The following is a 24,947-nucleotide window of genomic DNA, read 5'->3' on the forward strand; positions in this document are numbered from 1 at the left end:
TGTTCATTAAGGTCAGATAGTCCAGCAAAGCTCATTTTGGAATGGCAATGAACAACAGTCATATTATAGCACATTTAGAATAATACATCTACTTCAGAACAATACAAGGTGCATTTATGTCTCAATTACATTGTTTGTTTGTTCATCATTTTTGATAATGATGAAACAGCTTTGTCAAGGCTTTGCTAAGGTTTCAAAGTTTATTTGCTTTGATTTGAGAGATGTCGCCTGGTTACCAATTAATCAAGAACAATATACATGTACACTTTTTGTACATATGTAAAAAACATACAAAACAAAAAATGATTGGATGTGCTGTTACTGGAAAATCTTCAACAGGGTGTTTACGTTACCACAAGAAACTGTAAAGTGGAAAGCCCTCTGTCTTGAAGACTTTTCTATGTTGGAAAACTTAGAGGAACATCTTTACCTCTGACTGGTACAAAGCGTGGACACTGGAGACTCCTTTAAAAAATTGGCCAGAATTAATGTTAGAGCTGTGCTGTTGTACAAAACAAAAACAAATAATAAAAAAAACAACAACAAATAATCAACATCATACATCATCAGCCCAATCAGAATCATACATTTAACAGCAGTCTAAAGTATTGTATATAATATGAATACCAATGTATAGACAGTATACAATATACAACATGCATGACAATATCATACAGCATGTATGAGCTGTATTGGAAACACATGTAATTAATTTGGTTAATATTATATCAAGAAATCAGATCAAAGTTATCACAAGTACATATTGGGGGGAAAAAAAAGAAGACAAATTTATCATACAGTGAAAAAAGCTACAAATTTCTTCTCATTCTACAAAACATTATTTTGCATTTCACACACAGATGATCTTCCTGAAGACAGAAATAGATTTGCACATTAATATAAACGCACTCTGAGACATGTCATGTAGAAGGCAAGAATCAACAGGAGTCAAACCGGGTACAAGAATTACACGTGCAGAGAAGCAAATCAGTGGCCTGATTCTTGAAAACAGCCTGTTTTTTGACTATTCTTTAAAACCTTTTTTCAGAACTGTGAGTCACACAAAATGATTTAATAGCAGCTACTTTGAGTTCAGACAGGTATACATCGAGTGTTACAGTAAGGGGCCTATTATGCAGTTCACCATACAATAATTAGCCACCTATTCCAAGAAGGAAAAGTGTTCATCAAATGCACCTTCTCACAGTGAAATGTCATGAGACTTCTCACTGTCACGCATCTGCCTTTAGCCCCTTGCACAAAAGCCAAAACAGGACAACAAGCACAGATCTGGAACAAATAAGCTTGACCTGAGAAAATTATGGTAAGACACAGCGGGTGCAGCTAGACATGTAAAAAGGACCTGAGGAACTTGATGTTCCTGTGAATAATATGTGCTACAAGAATTGGTTCATGAACCTTCAAAGTCATGAATAAAACATCATGAACATTTTACAGTTGGGTTTATTGTCCCACTTTGGTTTTCAGTAAACTGCCTGCCGGAACTGCTCATGCTTTCTACAAGACCTCAAAGCTCATCCCCCAAGCCTGGACCAGGACGCTTCAAGCCTGTTTGTAAAACCCTTTTTGTTGAACTAATCACACTCACAGCATGGCTGCAGGATCTCACTGTGATGGGGAAGTGTTGATAAGTGGTTAAGGTTGTAATTGGAAGTTTGAGAGTTCAAATCCCAGCACTGCCAATTTGGGTCCTTCAACAAGACTCTTAACCATCATTTACTCTGTTGTAATCCCGTCTCAATTGCATGCCACTTTGGATGTTAAATGTTAAACCAATCATAGGTCCTGATATGGAATGAGTTTTTTACTCAAGGACAGCATGAATGCACATGGGTCTGTGGTTGCTTCTATACCATAGAAAACAAAACTACTTTCACATTATCCGGGTTGTTTTTCCATGCACCAAAAGGCATAGTCAGACATTTTGGCAGAATTTAGCTTAAACCTTAAAAATCATATACTACATGCCCCTTCGTTGTCATGCCCAAGTTATTACACATATTACCTAGAGTAGCTTTATAAATTAATATTCAACATGCTTAGATAAGCAACACATTATCCTCAAGATTGAGCCTTCTGTCCAAACAATCCAAGACACCTTCCACCATGATGAATCTTTCCGACTTTTCCACTTCACAACACAATACAATTTCATATCAGCCTACTTTTTAGCAATGCATTAAGTGGCAAAGCCTGGCCTCATGACTACCCAAAAGGTAACGCTGTCCGCTAAAAACACGTTAATAGTTGTGTTATTCATTAACAAATGCTACTACTTCAATACAGTTGTTGCACAGCAACTCGCTTGAAGAAAAAGGCAAACACAGAACAGTCACACTGAAATAGTATAAATAAGAGCAAATACTGCCATCCTGTGGCAAATTGGCCTAAATATGCTTTCTAGCAGTTACAGGCAGGAGTGCCCTGACTGAAAAATCTCATCAGACTCAGCAAGCATCCAAGGAGGTTTATTGTTATTCTAAAACCTGGGCTACATGAAAGGAACAAAACTAAAGTAATGAGGTCCCGATAACAACAGCAAAGCACACTAAACACTAAAATCTCAAATTAAGCGGAGTAGAAATAAGTACTATAACTAAACAATAAAAAAAAATACAACCATAGAATCTCAAGATTAACCAGTTATCTCAAAACAACAGCAAAGGATAAGAACACTAAAAATATAAAACTAAGCAGAGCAGTGTAATAAAGTACAATAAATAACAATAATACAATACAACACAACCGTAGCACAACGGTCCTGTCAGAGACATCACATACATTATTTCTGTTGTTGTTGTTTTTTTCCTTTTTAGATGTAAGGATGCAGCACAGATCCAACAGTGCTGCATTTACAACTGAATATACAGTAATGTGTCTTATTTTAGTCTTTGTATAGAAAAAGTACAGCGGCATAGTTAACCTTGGGGAAACCATGACACAGACAAAAAAACAAAAAGACATGTTAACAGATTATGCTTAATGGTTAGCACGTTCGCCTTACACCGCCAGGGTTGGGGGTTCGATTCCTGCTGCAGCCCTGTGTGTATGGAGTTTGCATGTTCTCCCCGTGCTGCGAGGGTTTCCTCCGGGTACTCTGGTTTCCTCCCCCAGTCCAAAGACATGCATGGTAGTCTGATTGGCATGTCCAAAGTGTCCATAGTGTATGAATGTGTGTGTGAATGTGTATGTGATTGTGCCCTGCGATGGATTGGCACCCTGTCCAGGGTGTACCCCACCTTGTGCCCCATGCTCCCCGGGATAGGCTCCAGATTCCCCGCGACCCAGTATGATAAGCGGTATAGAAAATGGATGAATGGTTGTTAACAGAGTACCCAGTTAGACTGGAAAATAAAGCATTGGGGTAAAATAAATATTATATATATATAATAAAAACACTGTAGTGAAATCAAAGTAAAGGTAATTAAAAACAAAGAAAAACCAGTAACTATTTAATTGCACTTTTACACTCAGCCAACCATGAATTCCTGATGATACAGGGGCCACATAGCAAAAATAAATAAATAAATACAGTCATTACAGTATAAAGTCACTTGAATATAGTCACTCCCATTAAACAACTAAAATCTACAATATGGACTGTTTCTGTATTAAAAAATGTTGTGGCCTTCTAAAAAATAGTATTCCAGCTTTGAAATTTGTTGTGACAGCCCTAACATGTATCATGTTTTACCTGATGTTTTGTGTGGGGTTCCACCTCTCTGATAACAGCTCTACACTCAGAGTCCACTGGAGAATGCAGAATGAAAACACACACACTCACAATCTCCATTCTAAAGGTGCATAGGAACACCCCTTCATGTCAACAGTTGCAATTTTAAAAATAAAGAAAGAAATAAACATGCAAATCATAATGGGATGGAGATTATAAAGCTACCAAACAAAGGAAAGCAGGTGGCACGTTAGTGTGCAGACAGGAAAGGGCCTTCCTTTATAAATGTTGGAGTGGCACATCTAGATGAGGAACCTGAAGGACAGAGGTGAGTCTAGGGAACTTGATACGATCCTGTAAAAAGAGAATAGATTCGGTATGTAAAGGTCAAACTCCAGCAGCACACCTCAAGATGACAAGTTCAAATGATTAAATGACTGCTGCGAACATGAACTACTTCATAGCCACAGTGTTGTTTTTAAGTAAAGACACACCATAACAGCATTACAATTAACAGCATGTGTTTATTTAGAGGGAGTGAGGATAAGCACCACAGCTGGTGAAACTCAAATGAAAGATTCAAGGGCTCATCTTGGCAAAGAAAAATATCTCCTTGTAGCCACATGCCATTTGTTTTATGCAAGAACAGAAAAGCTTCTGTTTCTCCATAAAAAAAACAATGATAAAAGAGCAGTGTAAACAGTAATAAATGAAACAAAGGCAATATTTGGTGTGACGCCCCTTTGCTTTAAAAAAAGAAAAAAAAGAGAAGACTCTGGTACACTTAGTGCAGTTTTATAAGGAAATGAGCTGTAAGTTTTATTGGGCATTTGGCAGAACCAGACACGGTTGTTCTGGAGATTTTGACTGTCACACTTGCTTCTTATTTTTGCAGCAAAATTCAGCAGCATTCATCGTGTTTTTTGTCTGAAAAGTGTCTCTTACTACTTAAGATTCTGCTTTCTTTACCGACATACAAACATTTTCCTGTAACATTTGATTTTGTGCTCGAAAACTAAAATGTTTTTGTACTGACTCGATAATGTAGAAGTCATAAAATATAAATCTATAGCAAAGTTTGTACTAAAAAAAAAAATTAGTGTGCCTAAAACACAGTACTGTGTATGTGTATATTATATATATATATATATATATATATATATATATATATATATATATATATATATATATATTATATATATATATATATATATATATATTATACATACACAGTGAGAGAAAAAAAGTATTTGATCCCCTGCTGATTTTGTACGTTTCCCCACAAGAAATGATCATTCTATAATTTTAATGGTAGATTTATTTGAACAGTGAGATATAGAATAACAACAAAAAAATCCAGAAAAACGCATGTCAAAAATGTTATAAATTCATTTGCATTTTAATGAGGGAAATATGTATTTGACCCCTCTGCAAAACATGACTTAGTACTTGGTGGCAAAACCCTTGTTGGCAATCACAGAGGTCAGACGTTTCCTGTAGTTGGCCACCAGGTTTGCACACATCTCAGGAGGGATTTTGTCCCACTCCTCTTTGCAGATCTTCTCCAAGTCATTAAGGTTTCGAGGCTGACGTTTGGCAACTCGAACCTTCAGCTCCCTCCACAGATTTTCTATGGGATTAAGGTCTGGAGACTGGCTAGGCCACTCCAGGACCTTGATGTGCTTCTTCGTGAGCCACTCCTTTGTTGCCTTGGCCGTGTGTTTTGGGTCATTGTCATGCTGGAATACCCATCCACGACCCATTTTCAATGCCCTGGCTGAGGGAAGGAGGTTCTCACCCAAGATTTGACGGTACATGGCCCCATCCATCGTCCCTTTGATGTGGTGAAGTTGTCCTGTCCCCTTAGCAGAAAAACACCCCCAAAGCATAATGTTTCCACCTCCATGTTTGACGGTGGGGATGGTGTTCTTGGGGTCATAGGCAGCATTCCTCCTCCTCCAAACACGGCGAGTTGAGTTGATGCCAAAGAGCTCCATTTTAGTCTCATCTGACCACAACACTTTCACCCAGTTGTCCTCTGAATCATTCAGATGTTCATTGGCAAACTTCAGACGAACATGTATATGTGCTTTCTTGAGCAGGGGGACCTTGCGGGCGCTGCAGGATTTCAGTCCTTCACGGCGTAGTGTGTTACCAATTTTTTTCTTGGTGACTATGGTCCCAGCTGCCTTGAGATCATTGACAAGATCCTCCCGTGTAGTTCTGGGATGATTCCTCACTGTTCTCATGATCATTGCAACTCCACAAGGTGAGAACTTGCATGGAGCCCCAGGCCGAGGGAGATTGACAGTTCTTTTGTGTTTCTTCCATTTGCGAATAATCGCACCATCTGTTGTCACCTTCTCACCAAGTTGCTTGGCAATGGTCTTGTAGCCCATTCCAGACTTGTGTAGGTCTAAAATCTTGCCCCTGACATCCTTGGAGAGCTCTTTGGTCTTGGCCATGGTGGAGAGTTTGGAATCTGATTGATTGATTGCTTCTGTGGACAGGTGTCTTTTATACAGGTAACAAGCTGAGATTAGGAGCACTCCCGTCAGTGGGCAAATGTACAAAATCAGCAGGGGATCAAATACTTTTTTCCCTCACTGTGTGTGTGTGTGTGTGTGTGTGTGTGTGTGTGTGTGTGATATATATATATATATATATATATATATATATATATATATATATAACACACACACACACACACACACACACACATATACACACACATATATATATATATATATATACACACACACACACACACACACACACACACACACACACACACACAGAGAGAGAGAGAGAGAGAGAGAGAGAGAGAGAGAGAGAGAGAGAGAGAGAGAGAGGGGAAAGGAATACAACTTGATGGAAAATAATAGAGAAGAAAAAGTATGGGAAAATAATTAACTTAATGGAGTTACAGTTACCTAGCTGAAGTTAAATGTTTTCCAATAACAGAACATCCTGATGTGTTTTCATCATTATATACCAAAGCAATTTGCCAAACAATTAAAATTTAGATCAAATAAAGAAGGGCACATCACTTTTTAATGGTTTAAAATGGTTCCTGGCATCACCTTCATTATAACCGCTATTAAGTTGTTCTCTCACCAGCCTCTCTTTTTGTGTGACGTTAAAAAGATAATAATAAAAAGCGCAGCTTCATGTGTTACCGAGAAACTGCTAATCCCTCGATTCTGAAGATCTTTTCCAGAATAGAAAAAATGTCTGAAAACATTCACAATGATTTTATTTTTCCAATATCAAGGTGTACCGGAGTTGGTAAGAAAGTAATAACATAGCAGATTACTTCACAACATAAATACAGGAAAACGCATGGAACTAGGAAGGAACCGCAGAAAGGAAATAAAAACGGGGGATTTAAGTGACAAAATAAACACCTTACCTCGACTTTTGCACTTTCTTTTCTATTTAATGATAGAAAATAGGAGGATGATGTTGAATATTAATAAACTAGATGGTTATACTGCGAATCATTATCAATACTAGTCATAAAAGAAAAAGCGAGAAAACCACCAAGCTTTTGCTACTTTAACTAAAGTTGTGGATTTCTACATATACAAATCACTGCTCTAATGCACTTCTAGCAAAAGTCCACCCTGAATGATGTGAATGTATTTTCATCTTTCTAAATAATGTGATCTTCAGTGGTGATCAATATTTAGTTTTTAGTCCAACTTCCACCATCAACACATTGGTTAACTGAAAGAGATTGATGCAGCGGTGCTTTAGTCATTTAGTCTATCCAGCTCTCTCATTTCCTCATCAGTACACTTTGCTCAAACAGATCAGCTTCCAAAGCTTGAACTTACATGCTAATACCACCGTCAACACCATGGTGCTCATCAGTTTGTAAATAGCGTTATCCCTTATGATTGACATTGCTGGAATTTTTTATTTTTTTTTTTCATATTTGACGCCATTGTAACAATGTTACAAATGCCCACCCTACAATGTCAACACAACGAGAATACATCAACTAACAAATTAGTACCAGAATCTCTGGACACATCTGATTGTGGCTGTTCTTACAACTTCTTGATGTCACAGGAATAGAAAATGCAAAGCTTAAGCATTTAACTTAAAATGTTATCAGTGTGCCTTCTCTGAATAAAACAAACAATAATGTCTTTATTAATAAGTCAAACATAAAACAGAATTTCACCCTGAACACATAAAATATGTTGATGTTAAAATATTTGTGATGTGTTTAGTGACTCTGGTGCCAATTTGTTGGTTGGTGGTGTTGGCAAGATGAGCGCCTTGGCATTGGGTATAAATATGTTCTGCAAACAGGAACGCAATCGTTTTTTAAAAAAATTTTATTCTCATAACTGTTAATGTGTATGTCATGTTAAATATCAACTAAGTTAAATAGTAGATTTTCCAACAAAACTGTATCATTAATTTTATTACTGTCACTACCTCATCATATCTAAAGTACTCTCTACAGAACATTGATGGCTATTATATATAAAGTAATCTAAATAAATTATTCCATGTTCCTAAAGACAACAAAAACTTAAAAGAATACAAATCGTTCAGAAGTGGGAATTTATTGGTACACCACCGTCACACAGCAAAAGAAAACTACAGCAGCCTACGTCTATCATAACTCTGCTGGGTAAACCTCTCAGTTAAAGGGAATGTAAATAGCAAATTACTGGTCATTCTCATTTATTCTTGAAACATTATATTACATCATACAGTCAGAAAAGACATAGTTGAAGGAGGCAGTACCTTCAAACGAAGAGCACTGGGAGTACATTGAGTGATACAAGCAAAATCCAGCAAGATTTTCGCTACAGTTGATCAGGGAAGATGGCGTTGGGGATGGGGTGTGGTGTCAGGACGTGAGCTGCTTTTATGAGCTGGTTACACCCTACCTCAATGTCTTTAACATCAACAAAACCTGGCCTTCTAATAAGATAATTTAACACAAAACTTAAGATTTAAAACCATTCCAAGATTTTTTTTCTAAATTGTATGTTCTCTTAACAGATAAAAATACATTATACAATCCGAAGTGTAGTATGATGAAGCCAACTTACACTTAATATACTGTATATATTTATATATAAAAGAAAACTAGGAACTGCAACAACAAAAAAAGGAATGCTAGGGATGGCTTGTATGCATGTCCTTAGACAAAAAGAACAAAAATGATCAATTTCTACTCATGCAAGTTTAATTTGAAAAATAAAGAATTACAGTTGCTTCTCTGTATGTAGCCTGTGTTCGTATAGATTACACTTTCCATCCAGACATAGCCACCCAAATTTGCGTACACATGCTCATGATTATGGAAATATGCACACTTTGGGGCGGGGACATGCCTTATTGGTTGGTCATTTATATAAACATGGCCTGTATCTTATTGGCCAGCATTTGCCTTCAACCTAGAAGCTTTTAGCCTTAAACCACTGGCTAGTTAGTCATTAATGCTAAATAGAGCTCTTCAATCAAACAGAACTGTGCAACAAATCTTAATTTTAGGGCTTTGGGAAGAGCAGCCTCCTGTTTCAGCTGGATGTTACAATTGTGTGCTACAGAGTGCTGCATCAGGTTAACAAAACTATGAATTACATTTGAGCAAGTTCCTTGACTAGGCAGTACATTACAAAGGGAAAAGGTATATGGGAGGGAAAAATATTGGAAAAGATGCAATTCAGCACAACTGCCAAGTGAACAAAGGAGCAGGAGAACACGGGTACAAGTCTGGCCTTCGTCCAGTTTACACGAAGTAAAAGTGATGCAGACAGAGGTGAGGTGGAGGGCATATCTCAGAATAATATGCAGCTTACCACAGAGAGAGAGAGAGAGAGAGAGAGATACACAAGTAACCACGAAGTACAATACTGACTGAAGAAATTATTTCATCTGATACTTTTAGTTTGGTCACTTATTTGTTAGAGTTCAAAGTCCTTCATTATGTATGTGGAGCCTTCTAAGAGAGACATTTATCTGGTTTCTTGTTATGATCTTAAGCAAGCAGCAAGCAGGAGTAATGACTGTAGTAAATAATTCTCCCATGTGACAGTTATACTGTTCATTAATTGCAAACCTCCACAGCATCATTTAGTGTGTAATAAACTTGTAAAGCTGCATGCTTTACAATAATGTGGAAAACTCTAACATAAGAGTAACAGTGTTGTGTTTGATTTATTCTGTCAGACAGGAGAATAGACATCTGTATCAGTTATTTAAAAAAAAACAAAAAAACCCCAGAACCCACACACACTGGATCATTAGTTATGTTGGTAACAAGTCCAAGTGAACTGGAATTGAAATTGGTCCCAGAACTAACCATATTTTCAATCAAAAAGCACACTAGGTTACACTTTTGGAACCATGTTTTCAAGCCTTGTGTATTACAGTCACTTGGGTGGGACAGTGATGGCGCTGAACTAAAATTTAGGTTGGTAGCTAGAAGAAAAGGTGGACGGGGCTTCGGGCATAAAACTAAAAAAAAAATCAAGTTTCTGCTCTCAGAAAAAGGATTAACAGAGAGAGAAAAAAATAAGACGCACGCGCAGACACACACACACACACACACAGAGACTAAAGAGGAAGACACTAAACTTAAGTTTAATTCAAAGATTAAACAAAGACGCAGAGAGAACACCGAAATGAAAGAAAGCAACCAACAAAATGCAACACAATACAAAAAAAACAAACAAAAAAAAACAAACAAAAACCTTATCAACCAACATTAAACAACAAATAAATCCAGTTAATAAACTGAGAGTTAGACTATTAAGACAATGAGAGAGCAGAATGGGGTGGCAAGCTTAGTGAGATCGAACACCAGACTGAGGCTGACAGACAAGAAGACTAGGGAAAGAAAAAAAAAAAAAAGGAGAGGAATAAAAGAGAAAGATAAATCGAATCAAGAGTTCCAATAAATATAAGGTAGGCAGAGACGAGGGGAAACCAGCCTCAGTGTTTGTGATATGATTCTGAGTGTCAGATTCAGCAAGAGGGCAATGGAGAGGGAGGTCAAGGGCACTGTTGGTCTCTCAGACACAATCAACATTGCGAGAAGGTCTGCTTTATCTCGTCCAGCACATTCCCCAGCAGTGAAGGTTCATCACATTTAGCATCAATGGAGACGGTCTGATCAGCCTAGGACCAAGAGAGTCAAAGTTAGACCATGTGTATGGTTATTTTGGAAAATGCATTTTATTCTCCTTGTGTTTTCGGCTTTCCACGTGTCTTCACTGTTTGTGTGGAGGGGGAAAACCTGTTTTGGAAAAAGTTATCACCACAGTGTGAACCTGTGCATGTCCACTGCTATTCTGTGTGTTATGAATGCGTTAGGTGTTTATCATGGTTAGTTTGTGCTCTCTAAAAAAGACCTAGGTAAACACTTTGTATCCTACTGTAATCTTAAGCAGAAATTCCACCTCATCGTCAGTCCACACATACAGTACAAATCCTCATGCTTGTCTTTTTTTGTTTCAGAACTTTTTTGAGCATGTTGGTGTTTTGTCTGCACTTCACATCCTCTACACAGCTCTTAACATTATTTCTGAGATGTTTGGGGCACCTAGAGCATTTAAGAACATTGCTCAAATATTAAGGCTCATTTACCAGCAAGTTACAGCACGCAACATTCACTTATTTATTCAGCTTCAGTAACTGCTTTGTCCTGCTCAGCATTTGCAAAAAACAAACAAACAAAAAACACCAAAAATGGAGAACTTAGAACTTACGGTTTTGACCAGCAAACAGACATGGTGACCCTGGATTGACCTGCTATACATGGAGGCACAGGAGTCGATCCTCTCCACAACTGCTCCAAAAAAAGTATTGGATAGTACATGAGAGGTTTGGAAAATCACAAGCTTCATACGAGCTGTCTTTTGCTGGCTGTGGCTCTTTGAGATATTTTCAAATCCACAAGCATTGAACAAATTCTCCAGTATTTTTAAACCTAATTATTATCTGTAATCTCTACACTACAGATGTGGTGTATAGAGATTAAACTGAAAAACAGCTTTCCCAAAGCCTACCAGAGAAATGGTGATGGAAGCAGATTCTAGCCAACAGGTGGTGGAAAGGCATGTTGACTCCCTCCAGCTTCAGAGAGCTGCTCTTTAAGTCCCCGGACTCCAACAGCTTGGCGTACGCATCACTGTTTACACAAAGTAGAGCCATTCAATTCAATCTGGCCAGGCTAACAACAAAAAAAAAAAACGAGACTCAGTTCTACTTGAAAGTGTTTGCTCACTCCTGACCTGTAGCATGGAGTTGTGATTAGGTATGATGTGCAGGTAAAGTGCAGTTTGAAGTCCAGTTTCTCATGGGTTGAGGAATCTTCCGACTGTGACAGGAAAATATAGTCAGGTGATAGAATTTGGTGAAGGGTGTCATCCTTGTGTAAATCTGCACTGTGTGTGTTTAGATGAGTTTTACCTTTACTATGAAGGTGAGGGTTCCCTTCAGTTTCTGAGGCATGACAATGCTCTGCACTGAGAACACAAAGCGGGCCTCATTTGACACCCCTGCGGAACATCAGAGCAAAAACCACAAAGTATAAAACCTCAGCTTCAGCTTTAGTTTGTATATAGAAAAACTTAATATTTTGAGGACTTGGACATGATTTATATACACTTCTGTGCATCAACAAGTGTTCACTTCTCCTTAAGGGTCTGCCAGTGTACATGCACATAACATAAGTGTGTGTGTTATAGAGGGAAGTGTGAAACGTAATAAACCACATTGCACAGAAAAGAAAAGTCTCATCACTATAGTAGGGAGAATTGAGAGAAGTAGTAAAAGACTGTAGATGATGAGTTGTTTATACTGTGCTTGATCACTGCGGCAATATTACACTGATATATGTAATGGCCTGCCGTATTTGTATTTACCTGATGTTTTCTCATTTCTGAGAACTACAATTTTACGTTCAAATAACACAGCACAACGCGAACTCAATATCTACCAGTAACTAAATACTTTTGTTCTAATATTACACCATTTACATCAGGAAAATATTATTTGGGTTTGTCTCAGCAGTTCCTAGTTGTGAGTAGGCTATTGAAAGAGAAATAAACCTGTCTATTTCTTGTGTTCATTAAAAGTTAAATAAATAAATAAATAAATAAATAAATAAATAAATAAATAACAAGTGTTTGATGTTTATGTTATTTGGTAGACCTTGAGCCAACTGAGCTCAGAAATGACTGCTAGAGTGGTCAAGTAGGCCTGTGGAGGGGGTGCAGACCCTTAAATTGTTCAGGTCCCAACCCCAATGCTACTGGACACACTTCCCTTCTCAGACAATGAGCTTTTGCCTGAGACATGGTATTGCAGATTCATATGACATCTTGTTGAGGTTTTGGAAGTGTGTACCTCTCCAGATATGCAGATTTGATTATGTGCAACTACACTGAAGTATAAGCCAGTCTTTATAAGGCAAGATGGTGGGTAGAGTGACAGTGGCAAATTGTATCTCGTTATGAATAAGCATGGCAGGTCAATCATGTCTTAAGTTTCATTTTTGGTCATACCTGGTGGCAGCTGGAAAGGAACGACGAGCCCATCATGAGGTCCAGCTCCAGCCGGCCGCTGCAGTTTTGAGTTGAGGGAGTCCAGAACGTTGAATTCCATGGACTTCAGGAAACTGTTGCTCTTGTTCTCAAAGATGACCGACACCATGACCTGACTGCCATCTTGCAAATTTCCCTGAATATCGTACACCTGTGAAGAAAGAGCCACAGTGCCCTTTTAGCATGACGAAATGAAGCCCTACATTCTTCACCAAGCAGAACACTCACACCTCTGAACAGTTTGCAAAGAACATGCTTAAGTTCCTAAGAGACTGAACTTAAGCCTATTCTAAAAGGAAAAGGGAAATATATTCAAACAGTACAATTTGCCATACTATCAGATATGTTGGAACACACTGCTGGATTTAATATGAAGAAAATGCACTTTAGGTTTAAAGCATAATCAAGCACATCAAGTGTCCTAAAGCACTGCACAACAAACCGCTCTTTATTGAAGCTGTATTTTATCTGCCAGTACCTGATCAGCATCCTCCTTCATCTTTAACAGGGACGGGAGACAGGGAACAGGGCAAGATTTAAACACCAGAATCCCGTAACAGAACAGGTTATCTACCGGCTACCATAGCAACATGGTTCACTAATTATTATTAATAAGCAACCATGAACATATCAATTTCTAGTCAGCAAGACTAACTTCATCACATTAACAGGTTCTTAATTGACTTCATTCAGTACTAGGAACTGCAGTGTGTATGAATATGCCTTTAAAATCAATGAATCCAAGTCACTAATAAGCTTACCATTTTAATGTACATGTTTTCAGCCAGGAGACAGTAGTTTGACATGGGCTGTAAAGATAAAACATATATACAGTGTTAACACGTGGAAGTAAAAGAATAAATAGGACAGTTACGCAGCACATACCACATTTTCTTGACAATAAGTTTTTAATCCACTAGCAAACACTATGACTTCTAATGCAATAGTGTGCATTTAAATTAGCGTCAGTCTGATGATAATATACTGTGATTGGTGTTTCTGTGGTATGCGTTCTGCTCTTACATATACTCAATGGTCTGAAATGCAGAAATGACTAACTTGTAACCAAACTAAAACCTTGTGAATGCTTTTTTTAATGCTATGTGTGCTGCTTTTACATGAAATAGAGTGGTGAAGAAACGCAGAAATTAAAACAGTGGAGCGCTAACAATTTCGGCCCCCTTTCAAAGCTTAATTTGTTTACACTTTGGTTCACCTTCACTATTGGCAGTTTAATTAAACCCTTACTTGTTTTTAAAGAAATCATTTTCACAGGCTTTGTTAAACTACTTAACAAACTCCATGATGATAAACAAATGTTCCAACAAATGTTGAAATTTTATCTTGGGCCATTAGCACGTCTTTATACTGGATCGGTATTGGAGCAAGAGAGAGCTCTGACTACTCCTTGCAAAATCGCACCACTGCACTGTTACCATACTGTGGTGTACAGGTGTTGGAAAGCGACTGACCGGTAGAGGCTCCTCCTCTTCCATGGTGCCATTTTGTACCGAGTCCCTCCCGTCTCCCTCACTGTGGTGGTGGTGATGGTGATGGCGCTTTTTCTTCTTCTTCTCCTTTTCATCCTTTTCTTTTTCTTTCTTCTGCTTTTTCTTCTTATGTTTAGACGTTTTCTGAATGAGAAGCAGAAAGAGCAAAATGACTTTCCAGCCCATGCTCGCTATATTTACCATTTTATCCTCCTTAATCGCAGAGTGTACAACATCATGCACAGTTAGCTTATGACCTACCACCTCTTCGGGTTCTTCATCTTTGGGCTCGTCCGATTCAGAATCTGGGGCTGCAGCTACGCTCGTCTCAGGAGCTGGGGCCGATGGTGGAACCGTTGCCTCCTGAAAACACTGTTCACATTAGCATAGGTGATAAGAGCAGTGAGTTTTGGATCACACACTAATACACATCTACGTGTATGACAGAGAACATGCATATTAAACAAGTCTGCTCTTGCAGCAGTGTTCCTGCTTAAATGATTTAATACTGTTCAGGGGCAATGATGCTGAAAAAATGCTGCAAACGACTCTGAGAAAAGGGAGAAAGAACTTAAAATAGTAAGGAATAAAATGTCCTATGATATTGTCTCATAAAAAAATGTAAACACTGGAATACAAGTTATATCTGTTACCAGCAGGATCAACAGCTGCTTGTGAGAGATTGGATTAAGCAGAATTGTCAGCAACATTCCTCTAGGTATCGTGACTGCAAAAACATGGTTTACAGCAAAGCAAGACACAAGACAATGTTAAAGAAAGCTGGTCAGACACACAGACACAAACACACACGTAATAACCTCAGAGCAAGCCCAGAAATTAATAACCACGATCCCTGTGAATAGGTGTTCAGGGACCTCAGACAGAGTAAGACTGTGGCACACTGACAAGAAGAGAGGATGAAAATACACGCTTTTGTTAGGAGAAACAAAAATAGACACCACCATGTGAAAGAAAGGAGGGAGGGTGAAATCGGACCTTGGCAGGTGGGGGAACAGCAGCACTAGAGAGCCAGAAATCCAAATCGGAGGCCTAGAACAAAAAGGGCAAGGTAGAGAATAAGTTCTGTTAAAAAATTAATTAATTAATTAATTAATTAAAAAAACAGCTGTCAATGCACCTTAAACTAAATCAATTTGGACTTAGGGAAATATTACACACACACACACACACACACACACACACACACACACACACAGAAATATTTGTGATGTGCTTGGTGGTTTTGGTGCCAAATTGTTAGAACAGCATTGTGAAAAATATTTGCCCCATCCTGATTTCTTCTGTTTTGTGTACATCTCATACTAAATAGTTTTAGATCTTCAAACAAAATACAACATAAAACAAAGGTAACCTGAATAAACACACAATACACTTTTTATTTTGTAATTTTTTTATTGAAGCAAAAATAAATAAATTCTCCAACACAAATCACCAACAGGAAAAACTAATTGTCCCCTTAAACTTGAAATCTGGTTGTAATAACCGCAATAATCAGCAATAACTACAACCAAACACTTCCAATAAATGGAGATCAGTCTTTCACTTATTTCTAGGACTAGGATTTACTCCTACACTTTGGATCATTGTCTTGCTGCATAATCCAGCTGCGCTCGAGTTTCAACTTAGGACTGAAGACCGGACATTCTGCTTTAGTATTTTCTGGTAGAGAGCAGAATTCATGTTTCCCTAATTTATTGCAAGTTAACCAGAACCCTGAAGCAGAAAAGCATCCGCACACCATCACACTTCCACCACCATGCTTGACCATAACTATGTTCTTTTTGTGGAATTCTGTGTTTAGTTTACGGCAGATGTAACAGGACTCCTGTCTTCCAAACAGTTCCAATTTCGACTCATCAGTCCACAGAACATTCTCCCAAAAGTTTTGAGGATCATCATCAAGGTGTGCTTTGGCAAAAATTCAGATGAGCCTTAATGTTCTTCTGGGTTAGCAGTGGTTTATGCCTTGCCACTCTTCCATGGATGCCATATTTGCCCTGTGTCTTTCTGATAGTGGAGTCATGAACAGTGACCGTTATTGATGCAAGAGAGGTCTGTAGGTCCTTTGATGTTGCCCTTGGCTCTTTTGTGACTTCCTGGATGAGACGTGGAGGAATTTTGGAAGGTCAACACTTCTGAGAAGGTTCACTACTGTGCAGAGTTTTTCCATTTGGAGATAATGCCTCTCACTGTGGTCCTTTGGAGTCCCGGAGCCTTTGAAATAGCTTTGTAACCCTTCCCAGACTGATGTATTTCAATCACCTTCTTCCACATCATTTCTGGAATTTCTTTCAACTTTGGCATAGTATGTTACTGGGTAAGACTTTTTAACTAACTTCACGCTGTTGAAAAAGTTCTATTTAAGTGTTGATTTGATTGAACAGGGTTTGCAGTAATCAGGCCCGGTTGTGTCTAGTCCAGCTGAACCCCATTATGAATGCAGTTTCATTGATTTGGGGAATTAATAACTACGGGGGCAAATACATTTTCACACAGGCCCAGTTGATATTGGATAACTTTTTTTCTTCAGTAAAAAACATTATAATTTAAAAACTGTATTTTGTGTTTACTCAGGTTGCCTTTGTTTTATCTTCGATTTTATTTCCATTTCTGAAACTATTTAATAGGAGATATACACAAAAACAGAAGAACTCAGGATGGGGCAAATACTTTCTGACAGCACTGTATATGCTGTGTTCTTGTTATTCCTTATACTGTTAGTGGTTGCGTGCTGCTCTGATGTCACAGGAGTACAGTGCTCTCACAGTTACAAATTACAAAAGGATGATAGGAGAAGAATTCTCAACGATCTTAAGCATAAGGGATAATGATCAGATTTCACTGTTAGGTACTATAAACAAAAGAGCAAGAACTTCCTTTCGCACAATTTTTCACTGACATTCAACAGCACATTAATGAGTTATCCAACAGAGAAGCATGGGAGATAAATGCTGGACTCCAGAATGCAAGGCGCAGAAATGCACTGTAGAAAACCATTAGCCAAAGTGAATATAGACCAATATTAGCAAACAAAATTTAAAGCATATATAGTTAAACTCAGAACGTCATTGAAGATCATTTGACATTCAGGGTGGATTTTTCCTTTAAATGCAAAAAATTTAACATTTTCTGAGAGGCCTAATGCATGAGAATCTATGCAGCATCAACAACCTACTATTGTGCTTAACATAAACCTATAACCATGGCAAATTCAACAGAACATAGGGATTACAGGCAGGCAATACAAAGCAATCACAATACTCATTAAAAATGTTCTTAACTTCTAATAATCTCAGATTGGTTAATACGCGTGAAGGGATCGATTGATTTTGGCACTTGAAATACTACCAAACATAAACAGAAGAACAGAACCTTGTTTATAAGAATTATATGTATGTTGACAAAATTATTTCCTAAAAATTCTTATAAACAATTTATAAAAATAAATAAATACATAAATAAATAAAATAAATAAATAAAACCACAACCATTCATAACACATGAAAAATGCTCCTAAATTATTACTGGCTGTGGTTTCTTATCCCACTATTGGTGGGAAACCCATTTATAATGTTAATTTATGTTATAATTGCCCAAAAGGGCATTAGATCTTGGTAGCTGATGTATTACACATTCTTCTGATGTGATTATTGTAAAATGTGTTAAACTTTAAACTCTGCAATGCAGAGGTCTTTTTCCATGGAACACTTCTCTAAACCTAAACATAAAAGAATCCTGAACTGCTGTAAAGTCACACCTCGGCAGACGTGGAGGTCGGTGGGGCCGCCACCACGCTGGTCTCTTCTGATTGCTCTGGATTTTCTAAGGGAGGCTCTACCGGCTCTTCCTCCACATCATTTTTGTGTTTCTTCTTCTTTTTCTTCTTCTCTTCTTCTTTGCTCTTCTGCAACAACAAAACATAGGACAGACAGGCTTGGGGATATCCTCATCAATTGTGAATATACAGTGCCCTCCACTAATATTGGCACCCTTGGTAAATATGAGCAAAGAAGGTTGTGAAAAATTGTCTTTATTGTTTAACTTTTTAATATTTGAAAAAAAAAAAATTGACTTGTGAAAATAAATTCACAAAAATACTCTTCTCTCATGTATATCAAACAATTGCAAACAGGTTCATACAAATTATATATATCCTTGTTAAATATAGGTGTGCAGCAATTACTGGCACCTCTATGAATTCATATGAGAAAAATATTTGACATATATTCCCATTGATATTTTTGAAAAGTTTATGATAAACATGCTTTCACAATCCATTTTTGTGACAAGTGACTCATACAACTCCCTGTGAATTACCAGTAACTATAGAAACAACAACATATTAGGATGAGTGCATCCATATAAACCTGCGATTTGACTTACAGCTGGCACTACTGTCAGAGCTGCTTTTATAGAAAATTAAATACCTTCTGACCGATCAGAATCGAAAAATCAACAGTGCTGTGTATAAAAGATCTATTAACTCAACAGCCTTTTCTACATAGCCATGGCTTTCTGCTTTCTCTCAGTAAAATTGAGTCAAACATACCTTCCTATCCTTATCCTTGTCCTTCTTCTTCTCTTTCTTCTCCTTGCTGCTCCTCTTCTTAGGCTCCAGTCGGACACTCTCTCGGTCTTCATCTGTCCCAGGGCTCTTAACAGCATCAGGGCGGTGTGTCCTCACCGGCAGCTTCTCACTGTCTGCCAGGGGCCTAGAAGGACAAGGACACACACACACACACACACACACACACACACAATTCTCAGTGATCCACATTCTGTACGAGTGGCCCATGTATGGTCCTAGACTTTCTAGGCCAAGTGCAGCAGGAAGCAGTATTCTACACCTCAGTACTAAGAGGAAGCCAAATAAATAAAGAACAAAATCGAAGGGGTCAGCCTTGATGAACACAAACTGGCGAGAGTGTTGAGCAATCTTAACTAAGCAGTCATTCAGCATGAATATTGGTGCAATAATGTGTTGCCTTAGAACAATTTCAAATTACAGTCAGGAGAGCAGGGAACTGCAGTCACTCATATTGACGTATCTATAAACAAACAGTCATTCCCTCAATAGATGAAAATCTCTCCATGAAATCACAGCAACTAATTTCCCAGCACAGATGATCAAACTGAATGAGTGCTTTCCTATCAGCAACACAGAGATGTCCCCAGGTCAACTACTACTGCCAAATACCTACAACGCTTCATTTAGAAAAGAAGGAAAGAACCAGGGATTGGTAATCAGACTGGCTTATGGACCTAGCACTCACCTGCAGTTAGCACCAGAAAGCAGACTGGCAGGAAGACAGATGTGTGCACAAGAGACAGAAACAAAAGAGGCAGATCAAAGTGTGTGTGTGTGTGTGTGTGTGTGTGTGTGTGTGTGAGAGGAGAGTGAACTGGCTAAGGGCCTCCTTTACTGGTGCCCTCGACTGCATGACTGAGACTTCATATCAACAGATGCACTAACGAATGATTTAAAGAAAGAAAAGGTAACAAAGCGCTTAGAGAATAATGATGAAGCCAGGTTTTAGCATGAAGTGTGTGTGAAAGTGGACTAGTTGAACCATACAGACAGCACATACTTGTCTAAATCAATGTCCAGGGCTTTGTGTGGATCATTGGGGTCTTTGTCATCATCATCACTTGGTAAGGCATTCTGCACAAAGATCAGAACAAATATTAAAATTCAAATGCAGGATTCTACCCTTTTGAATCACTACAGTCTCAGTGTAGTTTACCATCTGCATTACCTCTGGCATCTCCTCGGTGACTATGTCCACATGGTGAGCAGGTGTGATATCTTCCTCACTCTCAGGGCCCGAGTCAGCTCTCTTCCCCTTCCCACGCTTCTCTTTCTTCTTCTTTTTCTCTTTCTTCTTCTTGTCTGCTTTCTCCTTCTGCCGACGCTCCTCCTCCAGCTTCAGGTACTGGTCAGACATGGGCATCCCTGGGAAAGGGGCGAAAGTATGACAGTGGAAAATCATAAGTGACAATAAGGAGAGAGGTCATCAAATATATAGCCAGTACTTTCGCGTTCCTAAAGTATTGCTTTCAGATCTACAGTATAAACCACAATAAAGAAAAAGACCAACAAAAAACTGACAATTTGATGACTGAAGCAGTTAGCGCAACAGTATAGCCATCTCCTGAAAGTGACACGCTAACTCAGTGAAATAAAAACAGAAATTAATGTACTACTTATGAAAACAAAAATATATCATTGAAAAAGGAAAGGAATATATTTAGTAGTGATATTCAGTGACGTCCAGCTGAGTGATCTTGAAAAACGTAGTCTCACTTTATTATCCAAGATACCATTAAACATTTAAAAATGAATATTTTTATTTGCATTATTTAACATAAAAATGCATCATTTTTTAGACCTTTTTAATACGAGACAAGTGTATATTCATACGCAGGCTTACCTGGGACTTTTAGTGGCACGCTGAGATCAATCTGTACCACTGGAATATGCTCTACACCTGGCGTGTCCTGATACACCTGCATCAACATACAACAAGCACTAAAACCTGAAGGCATTTTATCATATTATACAATACATTCAATCTTTCTGTTTCTTTAATCCGCTGTACCTTCTGAGTGGATGGGGAGGACTTAATGTAGAAGGGGTTGTTGGCTTGTTCCTGCTTCCTGACTTCCCTTCTCTGTTTGGGTTGAAAGAGGCAGAAGGAGAATTAGCACAAAATACAGTAATAATAATAATAATAAAAATAATACCTTAGATTTATATAGCACTTTTATAGACACTTAAAGCACTTTACATAGTATTGGGGGGGATTTCCTCAAAAACCACTATCATGTAGCATCTACCTGGATGATGCGACGGCAGCCATAGTGCGCCATAGTGGAGGGGAGAGAGAGATGTAGTCAATTATTAGGGGGCCATGATAGATAAGGGCCAATGGGGGAATTTCACCAGGATACTGGGGTTTGCGTTAAAAGCAGGCATGTTAGTAATTAGAGGATCAGACAGGGCTACAGAACAAAAATAACATCTTGCTAAAATATAGCTACACACTGTCATTGTAGAACATTCATCTTCTGCTTTCCCTGGAGGGGGATGTGGTGGTGGCAACAGGCTGAGAAAGTCAGTCCAGACTTCTCCAGACACCAAATATATTGAAGAGCACCTCCAGCTCATTTTATGGAAAACTTTTACAAAACCATGACTGTAAACTCCCTCTCTTGTTTTGAACATTACTGACTTTAAATAAAAGCAAGGTTTTATTATAGTATTTATGTACCAAATGCTTGGGGGCTGGCCTTATACATTGGACTGTCTGATTATTATAATTATGCATTATATGCACTATATACGTTCATAAAACCTTTATTAGCTCGGTGTGTGTGAAGCTGCTTTCAGACTTCCAGATTTATAAATTAGCTTGAGATTTTTTTTTTTTATTAGACCCAGAATGTGCCAGTTTAACGCTTCAAAAATCTTTTAATTCCACTAGTACTGCACTCCATCGCCTCACATTTACACACATGCAGAGTGAAAATGAAGACAGAGAGAGAACAGGGGCTTTGTTATGCAGAACAGCCAAAGAATTGCTACTGTCTTGTCAAGGGCACAAACACAGCATGATTTATAAAGTCGTAACAGCTGTTGGGAATAAACGGACAAGTTAATTTTTTTGTCAAGTACTCAAGTTGTGAAAATAATCAAAATACACAGCTCTATTCTATTCTACTGTTGGCAGATGGAGATATACACATACACACACAGGTTTGAAATCCATAATTATTTTTTTTTGTTTTTATACCCAGATTTCTGTGGTGATCCCTTCTGCCCCTAAGTCATGATTAAAGACTGCATTCATTTCACAAAAACAACTACAAAAAAAAGAAACATCCGAGATATACCGTTTTGGTCTTATGAGCGATTAGCCTAGAGTGCAGGTATACACACCCTTGCCAGTTCTTTCTCGTCCACTTCAGTGTGGCGAGGTCGAGAGTGCTTGGACTCCTCTTTAGCAAACAAAGTCTTGGGCTTCTCGTCCTCAGACTCGCTCTCAGATGGAGGTTCATTGATCCAGGCATCCAGGTCCAGTCTGCAAAAGCAAACATCGCACTGTGAATGAGTGCATGGCACTCACTATAGTGGCCTGTGCATAAGTAGTTTCACTTATGGGTGGATAAAGGAAAAAAGATAAACATGGGTATATTCATGTACCCTCCTATCATATTACTAAAGAAGGTAAGAACTTCTCTCTGCCCATATGATTATTGATTTAGTACCTCCAACACATTCCATTCTCCCAAACAAATTAACAAATTGATATTTTATTACAGAATTTGGGTGAAAAGTCAGTGTATGTGTGGCCCCTCCTTAGGAAACTCACCCGTCAGGCACAGGCACTTTCTTCTGAGCTTTAGGAGCCACAGGATTAAGCTCTCCTGCAAAAAGTGCAGATACTTCCTCGGCTACTTCCACATCCTTCTGCTGCAGCTTCTGAATGTATTTCACCAGCTGTAGAATGCATGATGCCTGGAACAAAACCAAGAAGTCAAATGATGGATCCCCCCCCCCCCCCCCAACAGTGAACAGGGCTATATATAATAAAGCTTATAAATAACTGATTTGGTCAATAATCTGATTTATTTCTGCATGCAACCTGTCAACAGGCCTTGAAAAAAAATACACTCAGAAATGGAGTTTATATTTGAGAGCTTGCTTTCAAAGCAAAACTGAGAGCTTGGTGTTCGAATTTCATCGTTCTGTTTTTTTTGTGGCAAAAAAAAAAAAAAAAAATCAAAAGATAACAGTTTAGTAGTATATTGTAAGTCACAACAGAGTAAAAGAAGTAACAATTATGATTTCTATTGTGTAGAGCAGGGGTGTCCAATCTTATCCAGAAAGGGCCGGTGTGGGTGCAGGTTTTCATTCCAACCAAGCAGAAGCCACACCCGAGTCTATTGAAAGCCAAGATCAACTGATTAAGCAGATGGAATCAGGTGTGGCTCCTGCTTGGTTGGAATGAAAACCTGCACCCACACTGGCCCTTTCCGGTTAAGAGAAGGCACCCCTGGTGTGGGGGGGGGAGATTAAATAAAATAATAGTAATAATAATAATAATAATAATAATAACTATTATAATAATAATAACTATTATAATAATAATAATAATAATAATAATAATAATAATAATAATAATAATAAACATGAGTTCAGGCCTCACCCTCTCCTGCACTTCCAGGTTAGCACTCTGGACGAACACAGGGAGTCTCTCTATGAGCAGTTGGCCAGCCTCCTGGGCAACCTGGGTGTCTTCTGTCCCCTCATGTTTCTGCAGCAATGTTGAAAACAGCTTCGCAGCATTCTGCACATAGACAGCCTGGATGTGGCCTGGCAGAGTTGCCACTTTGGGCCGTAACATGGCCTCCAGTGTCTGCATGGGGTCTTCCAGGTGCCTAAATACAAAACATAAAAGCATTACAAATGACAACCTTAAAATTTCCCAGCCTGACTATTTTATGAGCAAAGTTTAAGAGCTTGCTGATAAAAGACCCACATAAGAATATTCTGATTTGCATTGTTCAACTTATTTGAAGCATAAACTACTCAACATTACAACTATAATACCTGCAGCCCTAAAATATTTTAAATTTTAACCACTATTCTCCAACCAGTTCACAATCTGACATACTCAGAGAATTCCCCGCAGATCCACGCAGAAGCATAGAGGACTTCGCAGATGCCATTACGCTGTGTGTTGCCTGTCAGCAGATGTGCGTTATCCAACAGCATGGCCATCTGCGCCACAGCAAACGCTCTGATGGCCTTCACACGGATGGCCACATCCAGCATCTGAGAGGCAATGAGATGACCATGACGAGTGCCCTCAAGCCGTGTTAGCTCCACCAGAATGCTAATGTACCTGAGAACATGCACAAGCAGAAAGACAATGAGCCAATTAAGTTACAAATGCTTAGATAAATCTCTCAGATCTGTAGCCTGAAAGGACACAAATCCAGTTTTCAAGGGGAGAGTGCAGTACACGACAGCTATTACTGTGAATCCAAAACTGTATGTACTCTGGTTGAGCACCTGTGTGTACACAACAACACAACAGTACCCATTAGAGTAGGAGGGGGAGCCTGTGGGCTGGTAAGCTGGTTAACAATATCGTT

General features: G+C 38.5%; 1 protein-coding gene across 4 annotated transcripts in view; it reads right to left on the reverse strand.

The window, feature by feature from the left end:
• Positions 1-8,261: 8,261 nt before the first annotated feature.
• ap3d1 (adaptor related protein complex 3 subunit delta 1) overlaps positions 8,262-24,947 on the reverse strand; it is a 34,464-nt gene continuing 17,778 nt past the window's right edge. Inside the window, exons 14-33 of one of the 4 annotated variants that reach the window (XM_053634181.1) lie at positions 24,464-24,694; positions 23,996-24,227; positions 23,159-23,304; positions 22,726-22,867; positions 21,386-21,457; positions 21,218-21,293; positions 20,543-20,739; positions 20,375-20,448; positions 19,336-19,498; positions 18,544-18,690; positions 15,762-15,815; positions 15,027-15,128; positions 14,748-14,909; positions 14,037-14,084; positions 13,237-13,426; positions 12,140-12,228; positions 11,962-12,047; positions 11,737-11,858; positions 11,437-11,516; positions 8,262-10,846 (exon numbers count right to left, since the gene is read on the reverse strand). In XM_053634181.1, the coding sequence (XP_053490156.1) occupies positions 10,751-10,846; positions 11,437-11,516; positions 11,737-11,858; positions 11,962-12,047; positions 12,140-12,228; positions 13,237-13,426; positions 14,037-14,084; positions 14,748-14,909; positions 15,027-15,128; positions 15,762-15,815; positions 18,544-18,690; positions 19,336-19,498; positions 20,375-20,448; positions 20,543-20,739; positions 21,218-21,293; positions 21,386-21,457; positions 22,726-22,867; positions 23,159-23,304; positions 23,996-24,227; positions 24,464-24,694 (2,509 nt within the window). In that variant the 3' untranslated portion in view covers positions 8,262-10,750. Of the gene's footprint in view, positions 10,847-11,436; positions 11,517-11,736; positions 11,859-11,961; positions 12,048-12,139; positions 12,229-13,236; positions 13,427-14,036; positions 14,085-14,747; positions 14,910-15,026; positions 15,138-15,761; positions 15,816-18,543; positions 18,691-19,335; positions 19,499-20,374; positions 20,449-20,542; positions 20,740-21,217; positions 21,294-21,385; positions 21,458-22,725; positions 22,868-23,158; positions 23,305-23,995; positions 24,228-24,463; positions 24,695-24,947 lie in introns of all 4 variants that reach the window. The other 3 variants (XM_053634179.1, XM_053634183.1, XM_053634182.1) reach the window with 3 other exon arrangements.

This window comes from Ictalurus furcatus, chromosome 10 (assembly GCF_023375685.1).
Source record: "Ictalurus furcatus strain D&B chromosome 10, Billie_1.0, whole genome shotgun sequence".
Classification (NCBI taxonomy): domain Eukaryota; kingdom Metazoa; phylum Chordata; class Actinopteri; order Siluriformes; family Ictaluridae; genus Ictalurus; species Ictalurus furcatus.